We start from the raw sequence: 13,513 nt of genomic DNA on the forward strand, positions 1-13,513 counted from the left end.
TAAGCAGAAAGAAAGGCATGAGAGTAATATTTCTTAGTACTTTTTCTACTTCTCTCTCTTGTTTTGGCCTAGCAAAGTTGGAGTAAACTTCCCAGATTAGGAAATGCTACAGGTAGGCAGATAGTATAAGTGGGGGATCAATTTTGTAGCATTTGTTTGGCGTAAAGTTTTAAAATTATTCAGAAAAGAAACCTCTTGAGTTTCTTATTTCTTAATTAGAGCTTTGTTGAAAATCTCAAATTGTGTTTTGCTAAAATTGTCTGTAACAGCTAGAGTTTGGTTCCAGAATCTCTCCCTGTGTGGATACCAAAATCAGTAGTTGCTTGAGTCCCATTATATACAGTGATGTAGTAAAATGGTATCCATTACATAAAATGGCAAAGTTAAGGTTTGCCATTTTAATTTCCCTGTGCCACCAGGGCTCTCTGATGGTACAGCAGGTTAAACCGCTTAACTGCTGAACTTGCTGACTGAAAGGTTGGTGGCTCGAGCGGGGTGAGCTCCTGCTGTTAGGCCCAGCTTCTGCCAACCTAGCAGTTTGAAAACATGCAAATGTAAGTAGATCAATAGGTATTGCTCCGGCAGGAAGGTAACAGTGCTCCATGCAGTCATGCCGGTCACATGACCTTGGAGGTGTCTACAGACAATGCCGGCTCTTCGGCTTAGAAATGGAGATGAGCACCACCCCCAAAAATCAGACATGACTAGACATAATGTCAGGGGAAACCTTTACCTCTACTGTTCGAATTTTTTAAAAAGTCATGGATGGTTGAATCTGCAGGTATGAAAGCTATGAATATGGAGGGCTGCATGTTTTATTTGTTTAATTGTTTCAAACTATTGCTTTTTAAAACATTATTGCCCAATCAATCTACACTATTTCCATTTTAGGGGCAGAGTCCATCTCTTGTTGAAATTCTGTGTAAGTGGGTGACTCTCATTTAGTTCTCTTTGGTACAGGAGAATCTTTGAGGATGGACTGTCTGATTCTTGTGGCCTAATCTCTCTATCCTCAGGCAGAAGAAAGAGCTGTTGCTACTGTTTACATCTGTCTTGCTTCCCACTCCTGTAATGTTTTCCATTTCAGTGAGGCAATGAATCTGCTTCTGATCTATACTCCAAAGGAGCCATTCAAGGTGTTGAACTTTATCCTTAAATTAGATTCAGCATCTTAGACATTTTCTGTAAAGTTTGCACTAAACCAGAGAGCAGAAACATCAGCCCACAGATACTGGAAACACTATCCATCACTGTTACTTCCTTCCATATATTTCTAGATCATTTAAGGTGCATGGTTTTCAGTCTCTTCTCCTTTGAGAAAAAGCCTTTTTTAATATATAGGGGTTTTATTGTTGTCATTGTTTTCATTCCAGGTTTTGTCACAGAGGACTGGCATAGAAGAGTGGGTGTGTGCGAACATCATCCGCCTTTTTAATGATGACAATACTATCCCCTTCATTGCCAGATACCGGAAAGAGCTTATCAACAATCTGGAAGCTGATGCCTTGCGCGAAGTGCAACAAGTGCTGGAAGAACTGCAGTATGTTATAATGATGGGCAGATTGGGGAGAAAATGGGACCATGAATATAATCTCCGTAACAATATGATGCAGTGCTTTGAGTGTTGGACTAGGGTTCCAAGAGACCATAGTATGAATCTCTGCTTGGCCAAAGAAACTCACTGGGTAACCTTGGACAAAGCACACTTCCTCAGTTCAAAGGTCTTGGAAACTCCTCTGAATAAAATTTGCCAAGAGAACCCTATCATAGGATTCCCAGTTGAAAGCAAATATTATCAGCACATTTTGCACATACCCTGAAATCATTTCCAAGATTCCCAAACAGTTATAAGAAATATTACTAGATGAAGAAACTTCACTTCTAAGAATGAAGGTTTTCCATCTCTACGTATTTCAGTCTGGTGCCCCAACTACACTGTCATATAATGCACTTTCATAATGCAGCTTAACTACATTATATGGTAGTGCAGACTCATATAATGCAGTTCAGTACAATTAAACTGCATTATGATACTGCATTATATGGAAGTATAGATGGGAACTGGGGTTAGAATTTTATAAATAAAAGAGACTTAAACTTCCCTCATATTTTGCCTCTCTGCAGTTGGTTATTTATTTATTTATTGCATTTCTATACCATTTTTCTTCTTTTCTGGGTGGACTCAAAGTAATGTACAACATAATAGATGGCAAAAATTCAATACCAGACACACACACACACACACACACACACACACACACACACAGAGAGAGCGCAATACATATAATATCTAAAGCAATAACATATAACTATGAATTAAAACCATTAAAACTAACACATCAAACATGGACTTTAAAATATTTTAGACATTGGACATTACACCAAACCCGCAATTGTCATTTACCTGCTTCAGTAGTATTATTACTTTCCAAACACCTGCTTGCATATCCAGGTTTTGAGTTGTTTTCTAAATATCGGTGGGGGGGGGGGTCTAATCTCACTGGGGAGGGAGTTCTACAGCTGAGGGACCACTACCGAAAAGGCCCTGTCACTCATCTCCATCAGTTGCGCTTGCAATGGCGGTGGGACCGAGAGCAGGACCTCCCTGGCTGATCTTAATGCTCAAACTGATTTATAAAGGGAAATACATTCAGACTGATAAGCTGGACTAGAACCGCTTAGGGATTTATAGGCCAAAGTCAGCACTTGGAATTGTGCTTGGTAGCAGACTGGCAGCCAGTGGAGCTGAAACAGCAGCAGGGTTGTGTACTCCCTGTACGACGCTCTGGTGAGCGACCTGACTGCCCCTCGTTGGACTACTTGAAGCTTCCAAAGGCAACCCCACACAGAGTGCGTTGCAGTAGTCTATTCAGGATGTAACGAGCGTGTACTACCATTTTCATACAGGACAGCAAACCATGGTATGTCTTAAGGAGAATTTGAATTTAGCCCAGTGATGATGCAGTTTTCAGTCTTGTAGTGTCTGTTTGCTTAATTTTTTAACAAGAATCCCAAGACTGATCAACTGTAATGTCTTGAAGAACAGTGCTTGGCTAGGGATTTCGTTTTAGGTATCTTCTTGTCCTTTGGTTTATACTTATGTTTTAAACTTGGGAACATATTGTATTTAACTGACTGAGTGCCTGTTTACTTTTCTCTCAGCTCTGTAGCAAAAAAGGTCCATGGATCAATACAGAAGCTTAAGAAAGAAGGGAAACTGTCTGGAAGTCTCTTAACAGCCTTGCTGAACTGCAGAACATCAGAGGAACTTGATCATGTGGTCAGTATTTTTTCTAAAATATATCTTTTCATGTTAAAAGTATAAATCTTTCAGATGCAATGTTTTTCCTCTTGGAAGCATTCAGAGTATTTTCTATGTGACCTTTTGTCAGCTAGAAACCCCCTTGCTTGTTCCAAAGGATTCTGAAACAGTATTAAGAATGTTTTCTCAAGAACAGAGAAGACAAATCCATGATTAGACCCTAGTGTGGGGCTGGGGAATCTTGATCCTCTGGATAGTCTTGAACTTTGGCTGGTCAATGGTAGTGAAACTCTCGAAATGTAGAAGAGTAGAGAAATTTTGGAACTTTGCCATTTTGAACAACAACTCCCAAGGCTCTTCCGGACAAGCCCTATATCCCAGGATCTGATACCAGGTTTTCTACTTTAAACTGGATTATATGAGTCTGCACTGCCAGATAGTCTGGGATAAACAGAAATCTGGGATCAGATCCTGGGATATAGAGCCTGTCTAGAAGGTCTCCTAGAGGGTCCTACTTGCTGGAGGGTTTTGTGAGTTTTCATTCTAAACTAGCTTTTCCAGTCTCTGACAATACTTCATGAAGATCTGGAGGAACCTCATCTCTTTCATAAGTCTATTTACTTTAGTACAGTCTAGTGCAGTGGTTCTCAATCTTCCTAATGACATGACCTCTTAATATAGTTTCTCATGTTGTGGTGACCCCCAACCATAACATTATTTTCCTTGCTGCTTCATAATTGTGCTACTGGTATGAATCACAATGTAAATATCTGATATGTAGGATGTATTTTCATTCACTAGACCAAATTTGGCACAAATACCCCATACACCCAAATTTGAATACTGGTAGGGTTGGGAAAGGGGGGTTGATTTTGTCATTTGGGAGTTGTCGTTGCTGGGATTTATACTTAACCTACAATCAAAGAGCATTGTGAACTCCACCAACAATGGAATTGAACCAAACTTGGCACACAGAACTCCCATGACCAACAGAAAATACTGGAAGGGTTTGGTGTTTTGGAGTTTTGGAGTTTAGTTCACCTACATCCAGAGAGCACTGTGGACTCAAACAATGATGGATCTGGACTAAACTTGGCACAGATACTCAATATGCTCAAATATGAACACTCGTGGAGTTTGGGGAAAATGGACCTTGACATCTGGGAGTTATAGTTGCTGGGATTTAAAGTTCGCCTACAATCAAAGAGCATTCTGAACCCCAGCAATGATAGAATTGGGCCAAACTTCCCACACAGAACCCCCATGACCAACAGAAAATACTGTGTTTTCTGATGGTCTTTGGCGATCTCTCTGACATTACCTCATGACCCCCCCCCCCCCCGGGATCCCGACCCCCAGGTTAACAAATGCAGGTCTAGTGCCACATGAACAAAAGAAGAGGCAGATTTCAGATTATAACCTGGGAACACTAGTATGTTATATGGAGATTAATTAATGGAGTTGAACGAAGTGTTGTCTCTCCCTGGCCCCAAATGATCTTATTAAGCCGGTTCAAACTAGAACTAATGTTAAAAATGAGAAAAGGGATAAAGGTAGAAAAAATAAGAATGAAATTGCTACCGTTTCTTTGTGGTACATTTCGCAGCTGCTTGCTATTTTGCACTGAGCTTGTACTTAGAAAAACTTGACAGCATCCAGAATCTGCTAGCTCAAAGCCCCCTCTTTGGAGTCATAGTTCAAATTCTCATTTGGTGAAGTGGTTAAGAAAATAGAAAAATATTTTTTTAAAAAATAAACAGGACATCACATTTCATTTCCTGTTAATTCTAAGGGAAGTATATACTATCCTCTTTATGTTATTTCATTTCCTGTGACTTATACATTATTTCAAATATCCCAATGAAATGAGTTTGGAACGTGTTTGGATAGAATGCATTAAAACAGAAACCAGTATTCAGAGCATGGAAAAAATTTCCAGTTCTACTCTTTTTCTTGAAAACCCACATTGCTCATTTCATTAGTAGGTGCCCCCTTTTGGATCCTGGCTAAATTTAGAAGAATAGCCTTATTTATTTTTTCTTCATTCAATTCATTCCATGTACTTTGTGTTATCTCTTCTAGTATGCACCGTACAAAACTGGAAGCAAAGGAACTAAAGCACAAAGAGCCAGGCAGCTGGGATTAGAACCGGCAGCCAATTTGCTCATTGAGAACCCAAGAGACCTCAACCTGCTTTCATGTGTCAAGGCAGGTACTGAAGGTAAGGCGGAATTTTAATGATTGCAGAGAAAAATGGGTGGATGGTTTTAGGTTGGCTGTTTGTGCATGCTTGCAGAGAATGAATTTTATTTTGGTGAAGGATTGCAGGACACTTGCATTTTATGAAGGTTCAGTCTCAGACATCTCCAGTCATGGCTAGAAATGTCTCATGTCTGAACTCCCAGAAAGATGCTGCCACTCAATCCTGTCTTAGTAAAGTAGTAATCTCACTGAGCAGGAGACAGTTTTTAATGTACCTACCATGCTTTCATTGGGCATACAATAATAATTTTTATACCCCACCACCATCTCCCCTAGGAGACTCAGGGCAGCTTACAAAGGGACAAGACCAAAGATCACAGATAAAACAGAGTCACAAGTAAAATCAATTAAATCTATATAAATAAAAATGTAATGTTCATTTGTGGGATTAACAGAACTCAAAAACCACTGGACGAATTGACACCAAATTTGGACACTAGACACCTAACAACCCTTCACTCAAAAACATTGATTTTGTCATTTGGGAGTTGTAATTTCTGGGATTTATAGTTCACCTACAATCCAAGAGCATTCTGAACTCCATCAATGATGGAATTGAACCAAACATGGCACACAGGACTTCCATGACCAACAGAAACACTAGAAAGGTTTAGTGGACATTGACCTTGAGTTTGGGAGTTGTAGTTCACCTACATCCAGAGAACACTGTGGACTCAAACTATGATGGAACAGGACCAAACTTGGTATGAATACTCCATTTGCCCAAATATGAACACAGATAGAGTTTGGGGAAAATAGACATTGACATTGCGGAGTCGTAGTTACTTGGATTTATAGTTCATCTACAATCAAAGAGCATTCTGAAGCCCACGATCGACAGAATTGGGGCTAACTTTCCACACAGAACCCCCATGACCAACAGAAAATATTCAGGGCCATCCAGTCCAACTCCCTTCACCAGGACAAGAAAACGTAATCCAGCCATAGATATAGATAGATATGTATGATTCACACACACACAGATTGTCATAGATTTGAAAGGGACTCCTAAAAAAGGAAAATTATATGTTGCATGTTCCAAAGTAGGCATATCCCTACATCAACACTGACAAAGAAACAACAAGAAATACTGTTTACCCACAAGCATAAAGAAATTACATATATTAGAAATCAAGACTTTCTAATTACTTTATTTTCCAGATCACCAGACTGGGCCACAGCAACGCGTAGCAAGGGACCACTAGTAAAAATAATAAAAATATGAAACAGTCATAAACCTCAACAAAAAACAATATGGCTGAGATAAAAGTTATAGCTGAGTTCATGCTCTATAAGTGCAGCAATTCCTAAAAGGAGTTGACGGAAAGTGCGGCGATCAAATGAACAGGGACTAGGGAATACTTTTTGCGAAAATGTTGAGGTAACCGATAGGAGGGCTCAGAATAAAGTGCAAAACTTAGAGCAGGAACAGGATAGTTCTCTGGTGAAACTGCCTAATCAAAGGTGCAACGGAACATCCAGGTTTTAAATTCCCTCCTAAAGGTGGCAAAGTGGGAGCCTGTCTGATTTCCCTAGGGAGGGAGTGCCAAAGCCGGGGGGGGGCACCACTGAGAAGGCCCTCTCCCTCGTCCCCACCAACCGTGCTTGATACTGCGGAAGAGAGAGCAGAGCCTTCCTGGATGATCTCAGAGTATGTGCTGGTTCGTAGGGGAAGATGCACTCGCGAAGATAGGCAGGTCCTAAGCCATTTAGGGCTTTGTAGGTGATCACTGCATCTTGAATAGGGACCGGAAACTTATTGGCATCTACTGAAAACAAAATCTACTTCCCACGAGCAACAACAAACATTTTGGGGAACTGGAAGGCATGTTCCTCACCATGTCAACATTTAAGTTGGAACAGACTTGCTTGTATCATAGTTTTATCTTGCTCTTGAATATATACTATAGATTTGCTCATGGATTCCTCATGGTATGCTTATCTGCATACCAATGGAGACATGGCTGTATTATCCACATAATTTCAATCACAGTATAGATCCCTTACACACACAAAAATGCCTTTTTGGCATGACATAATGTTGCTTGTGGCTGCTGTTTATTGCCAATTTTCAGCTGATTTTTTAAACTTATTTTGGTGAGGTTTATGGGCCTGGTGTGTCTAATGAAGCAAATTGTTGCCCTTTTCGACAGTTTTGGGAAAAGCCATGCAAAAATTAGCCCAATTTTATTTTGCGTTGGCAGATCCCAAAGGCCTCATGCAAGCTACACTTTGGCCACCCCTGTGCTAGACTGTTCATCTAAACGTTTGATAGCTGGGGAAAAAACCTATTTGTTAAGGACACATGGAATGTATTTCCTCTAATAGGGAATATTAAGTTTCCTATTAAAACAAAAAGCCTTATTATGGATCGAAGTACAATAGAGCTCATATGCAGCATCTGGCCTTTTGTTATGTCCTCTTTTTGAAATCTGCTTTGGGACTTAAGTGTGGCTGGGATTTTAAATGCCATGTTCTTTAGAATAGCTATGGATTTAGGGCCTAGTCGAAATATGGTTTCTTTTTTTCACCAGGAGCCCTCCTTTGTTACCCATTTGGGTTGCTGAGTTAGTACATGAGCTTTACCTGAAACGAAATGCAATCAGCTGACAATACCACTCAGTAAAAGTCTGCTCCTGTACCTACCTATTACATTTTGATTCCTCCATACAAAACCTTTACACTTTGCCTCTAAGTGCTGTTGATTTCAACTGGAACATTTAGAGCTTGGAAAATAAAACTTTTTCCATAGTTGGAAAAAGTCATAACTCTCAGAATTCCCTACCCAGTGTAGTCACTTTGAATTTGGGGCTCTGCATTCAGTGTTCCAATTTTGCTTGTTGCGACTGTGAACATTGTGTTATGTGTAGCTAAAAGACTGGCTTATTAATTTGGAATACAAGTGGCTAAATGGGACTATGAGTTTAAGTGTTGTAGAGAAAGTCGAGGCTTGAGCCAGATTTACGGTTAATGCTTCAGTTGTTCCCAGTAAGATGGGGTGGGAGTGGGGGTGGTGGGTCTCTACAAGCCAAGACAGCCTTGCTAAACTTTGCAGTTTGCAGTGGAGACAGGACCTTCTCGGTGGTGGTCCCATGGCTGTGGAACTCCCTCCCGAGTGAGATCAGGTCGGCCCCCTCCCTCCTGACCTTTAGGAGACAACTAAAGACCTGGCTGTGGAACCAAGCGTTCAGCCCATCATAGAAATATTTAAAGTTAAAGTGAAAGTTGAAAGTGCAATGACCCAGAACTGTTTACGATAATGGCTATGTCTCTGTGTGATAAGTGATGTTATTTTATGTGATGTGTTTAGTAATGGTTAATGTTTTATTAGGGGAGGGTCAATTTTAATGTTGTATACTGTTTTTATTAATGGCATTGAATTGTTGCCAACACTGTGAACCGCCCTGAGTCCCCTTCGGGGTTGAGAAGGGCGATATAGAAATACTGCAAATAAATAAATAAATAAATAAATAAATAAATACATCTGCAGATATCATGAAATTGACAGCAGGTTGTTCATCATCTTCCTTATTCCTCTTTTTTAACCTTCTGCTTTTTCATCATTGAGTTCAGGGTGCATATGTTGCTTTTTCCTCACTGTTGTATCATCACAATGATGCTATAAAGTAGATCATGCTGAAAGTGAATGATTGGCCCAGAGTCACTCAGTGAGTTTTAGAGCTCAATAGGGACCAGATTTGACTCCAACTTGGGAGTCCTGTGCAACTGTGCAACTGCCACATTGATAGTCAACATAAGGCAATAATTATGTTCAGTTTATTTATTTATTTATTTATTTATTTACGACTCATGGTGGTTTACAGAACGGCACAATTCGATGCCCACAATAATATAAAAATATAATATAAAAACAGTTAAAACATTTAAACATAGATAAAACTTCACTAAATGATAACACCAATAGAAACATAGATCCGTTCACAGATGACTATTGAAATATAGTACATTGACTTTTTATTTTGTTGAGGCACAACATTTATTATTGTTCCTATGTGCTTTCAAGCCACTTGTGATTTATAGTAATCTCACCACAAGGACTGAGAGTGTGTAACTCTCCCAAGGTCAACCATTCAGTTTATATGATTGCGGATAGCATGGTTTTATAGTGATTGTAATATTTTAAAACGTTTTAATGTCTTTTAATTTTGATTTTAATTTCAGTTTGAATGTTTATTTTAATTGTATATTGTTGTTAAGGCATTGAATTGTTGCCTATCTGTAAGCCGCCTTGAGTCCCCTTCGGGGTAGAGAAAGATGGGATATAAATATAGTAAAAAATAAACAAATAATATGGCAGGATCGGGAATCAAACCCTGGTCTCGACTACACAATGTTACAGAATTTATATATATAGTAGTGTGATTTCATAGTGCAATTATAGAAAAATCTGTAGGGGGCAATGTTAGACAGTAAAATGTGCAGATTTTTATATTGTTAAGGAAAAATGGTTTAATGCTATTTTTGTGGCTCAGCTTAGAGAGAGACTTTAAAAAACTGCTATGATCAAGCAGCATTTTTTGAGAGAAAATAAAAGTTAACATTGTGTTTTTTAGACAAATAGTGTCTGGGAAAGAAAAGTGAAAATAAAGGATCAACTCAACACTGATGGAAGAATAACTGAATGGTTAAATGACTCCTAAGTGTTAGGGGCACATCCATGGTCCTTATAATTGGAAAGGTTGATATTCCTCCTGAATATTGCCTTGTATTGCAAATTGGTCTATTCATAATACAATACCGTAGTATCCAGAATGCAGATCAGTTGAAATGTGGCTCTTTAACATCTTATGAAGTTGTTTTTTCCATTCGAGAGGCCTTTTTAAAGCAGGAGTTGGAACTATGTGACCTTCCACACAGTGTGGTCTTGTCAGCTCTAGTTGGCATAGTTGGAGAAGAGTGATGGACATTGCAATCCAGATCCACCTCCCTCCTGGTTCTGTAGTGCTGCTTTTGAGTAGTTTTGCAGTTTTTCATAATGGAGTATGAAACAAGCAGGTTGTTATATCAGATGTGTTGTTAGGTTGTTATATCAGATGTGGAAAATCTTGGCAGAGTTTGGAAACAAATACCGGTAGTTATTTTCAACTTAGTCCTTGTGAACATTAGACATGATTCTTTATATTTTTATTGTTTTATTAGTTTGGTTTTGCTACTTTGAGAACTGGGGTAGCCTGCAATGTGTTCTGAGGTTGAAAATCAGGCTCCTATTAATGCAAATGTTGCCTGTGCATTGTCTAAACACACCAGGTATCACTATCATTCTGAAATCTGGGAGGGAAAGGACCAAAAAATTCAAGAGGAGGAGTTTCAGAGTCTTATGTGCCATCATCAACAAGTTATAACCACCAAAGGTACATCTACAGCAGGGGTCTTCAAAACATTTCAAGCCAAGGGCCAGTTCATGGTTTCCTAGACTGATGGGGGGCCAGACTATGGTTTGGAAAAACACAAACAAATTCCTATGCGCACTGCGCATATCTTATTTATACTGCAAAAAAACAAAAACATAAAAGAACAATGAAATATTTAAAATGAAGAACAATTTTAACCAACACAAATTGCTTTCAGCTGATCAAATTAATTAGGATTGTTGTTGGGTACCTTCAAGTAATTTCAAACTCAAAGCAACCCTAAGTTTTAAATTTAGGATCAGGGCTGAGTAAATGTCCTCGGAGGCCTCCATCATGCCCACAGGCCTTACATACTGCAGAATTAATGACCCTTCAACTTCAACTGCCATAACTCAATGCTAGGTTAGGCAATTATGGCTAGAGTGCAAACTATTTTTTGTAGGTTTGATTGTTGGCAGAAAAAGAAAAGAAAAATTGTACCTTGCTTTGGTCTAGTGTAATCTGTCCTTGGTTCCACCGTGTTGCCTTATTCCTTTTCCTTGCGGGTATACAATCCTATGATTATTCCCAAATTGGGATTTGATTGCTATCCTGGATATTCTATATCCCTAGTTTGCAAAATATAAAGGAAAATATTCACCTTTACTCGGCCTTGTTTTTGTAGGCTGTCTTGTGAACTTCATTGGTTCTTGTTTGCTGAGTATACATATTGGAAATAAAATTAAATGAAAATGGTAAGTTTCAGATGTTTTCTTTTAGGACTTTCCACCATTGAGGAAGTTAAATCGGGAGTACAGCACATCTTGGCTGACATGATTGCTAAAGATAGAGAGACATTGGATTTTATCAGAGATTTGTAAGTATCTTTGTGACAAGTGGGCTGTTTTTATTATAGGTCAATGAATTCATATTCTGTAGCATCTGTGAATTATTTGGTTTCCCTTTCCATAATGGTTAGGATTACTAGGCATAGATAACAGAAACAGAATCATTTAGCTGCCCTATTAAGTCAGTGGTTGCTCCTGTTGCTACTGTTGTTGTTGTTGTTGTTGTTGGTTGCTCTTGCTGCTGCTGCTATTATTATTATTATTATTATTATTATTATTATTATGTTTATGTTTATGTTTATGTTTATTTCTATCCTACCTTTTTACTCATAGGGACTCACTGTGGCTAACAATCTTATAAAACAACCTAATGAAAATTTAAAATAAGAGAAATACAAAAACAATTAAATATTTGTGAGTGGATGTAAAAAGGTCACATCTACACTGTAGAATTAACTGTTATTGTTCACAAATCTGAGAAATTCTATTCATTTGTCAAAAACTTTTTTTAAAACAAACTAATGTAGGTGCCAAAGACAATATGTTTGCCTTCAGTCAACCTTGGCCAAAGGGACTTCCCAAAAAGCCAATGAAAAAGATGTCAACAAATTTCACCTCTACAAGAATTTTTCTTGCCATGTAAAGAACATTCACCATCACCAGGTAAGTCTATATGATAATGCAGTGCATGTATAAATAAATATATGAGGAAGGAAATAGACATATTCATTCTGTTAATCTTTTGTAGCAAATGCATTTCTTGATTTATATTATAATTGATGAGAGTTGTATCCCAGCAACCTCTGGTAGGCCCCACATTTGCTGCTCCCTGGACATAAATTATATTTTCTTCCTGTAAAATCCAACTTCCACTTCAGTGTAAATTGAACAGGGGTCTACGAAACATTCTAACAATATGTGGTTTATGACCCGAATCATAGATAGAGGTTTTAATGGTAGGATTTTGTGATGTTGGTTAATGTTGGCTTACTTTGGGAACTGGTTGGTTTGTTATTTGCATTTGTTATGATGACTGTATTATGACATTGAATGTTTGCCATTTTTTGTTGGAATCTGCCTTGAATCCCCTTGGGGAGATAGGGCGGAATACAAATAAAGTTATTTATTATTATTATTATTATTAATATTATTATTATGAACTTGAGTTAGCTTAAAACTAGAAAATTCAGATCTTTCAGAATGTAAGAAGGGAAAATCCACAATTCGGGGAATTACTGCAACTTATTCACATAGTGTTGAAACATGACTTAACTCACCTGATGCAGATTTTGGTGTAAACTGATTTGACTTTAATTCAAGAGAACTATTTTTAAATTGTGGATTAATAACTGCAGCATCTGGGACTGTCCTCCAGATTTGACTTTTTGAACTGTAGTTGAGTTGTGTCCCTCATATGACAATCCTAAGGTGAACCTATCAACCGATCAAGGGGGTTCCATAGTAAGATTTGTTCAGAGGGCAGTATTGCCTTTGCCTGCCTCTAAGACTGAGAGAGAGACACCCAAGGACACTCAATGAGGTTCTGTGGCTGAGCAGGGGATTCCTGATCTTTGGAGTCTTAAGTCCAGCACACAAACCACAACATTGTGCTGACTTTCCCATTTTGAACTATAAATCACAGCACAGTCAAAACACACAAACACTGCAGATTTTCTATAAACACGCATATTAAAATATAGTTCTATAAAAGATACATATTAAAACATATTTCTATAAAATACATATTAAATACATAGAACAGAGATTAGAACAGAAGACAGGAGTATAAA

At 38.4% G+C, this 13,513-nt stretch overlaps 1 protein-coding gene across 1 annotated transcript in view; it reads left to right on the top strand.

The window, feature by feature from the left end:
* Nucleotides 1-13,513, top strand: part of SRBD1 (S1 RNA binding domain 1) — a 191,763-nt gene that overhangs the window by 7,074 nt on the left and 171,176 nt on the right. The window contains exons 5-9 of the mRNA XM_060754400.2: nucleotides 1,374-1,540; nucleotides 3,163-3,280; nucleotides 5,345-5,483; nucleotides 11,656-11,752; nucleotides 12,251-12,386. Coding sequence (XP_060610383.2) covers nucleotides 1,374-1,540; nucleotides 3,163-3,280; nucleotides 5,345-5,483; nucleotides 11,656-11,752; nucleotides 12,251-12,386 — 657 coding nt within the window. The remainder of the gene's footprint in view (nucleotides 1-1,373; nucleotides 1,541-3,162; nucleotides 3,281-5,344; nucleotides 5,484-11,655; nucleotides 11,753-12,250; nucleotides 12,387-13,513) is intronic.

The sequence above is a fragment of the Anolis sagrei genome, chromosome 1 (genome assembly GCF_037176765.1).
Source record: "Anolis sagrei isolate rAnoSag1 chromosome 1, rAnoSag1.mat, whole genome shotgun sequence".
NCBI classification, from domain to species: Eukaryota; Metazoa; Chordata; class Lepidosauria; order Squamata; family Dactyloidae; genus Anolis; species Anolis sagrei.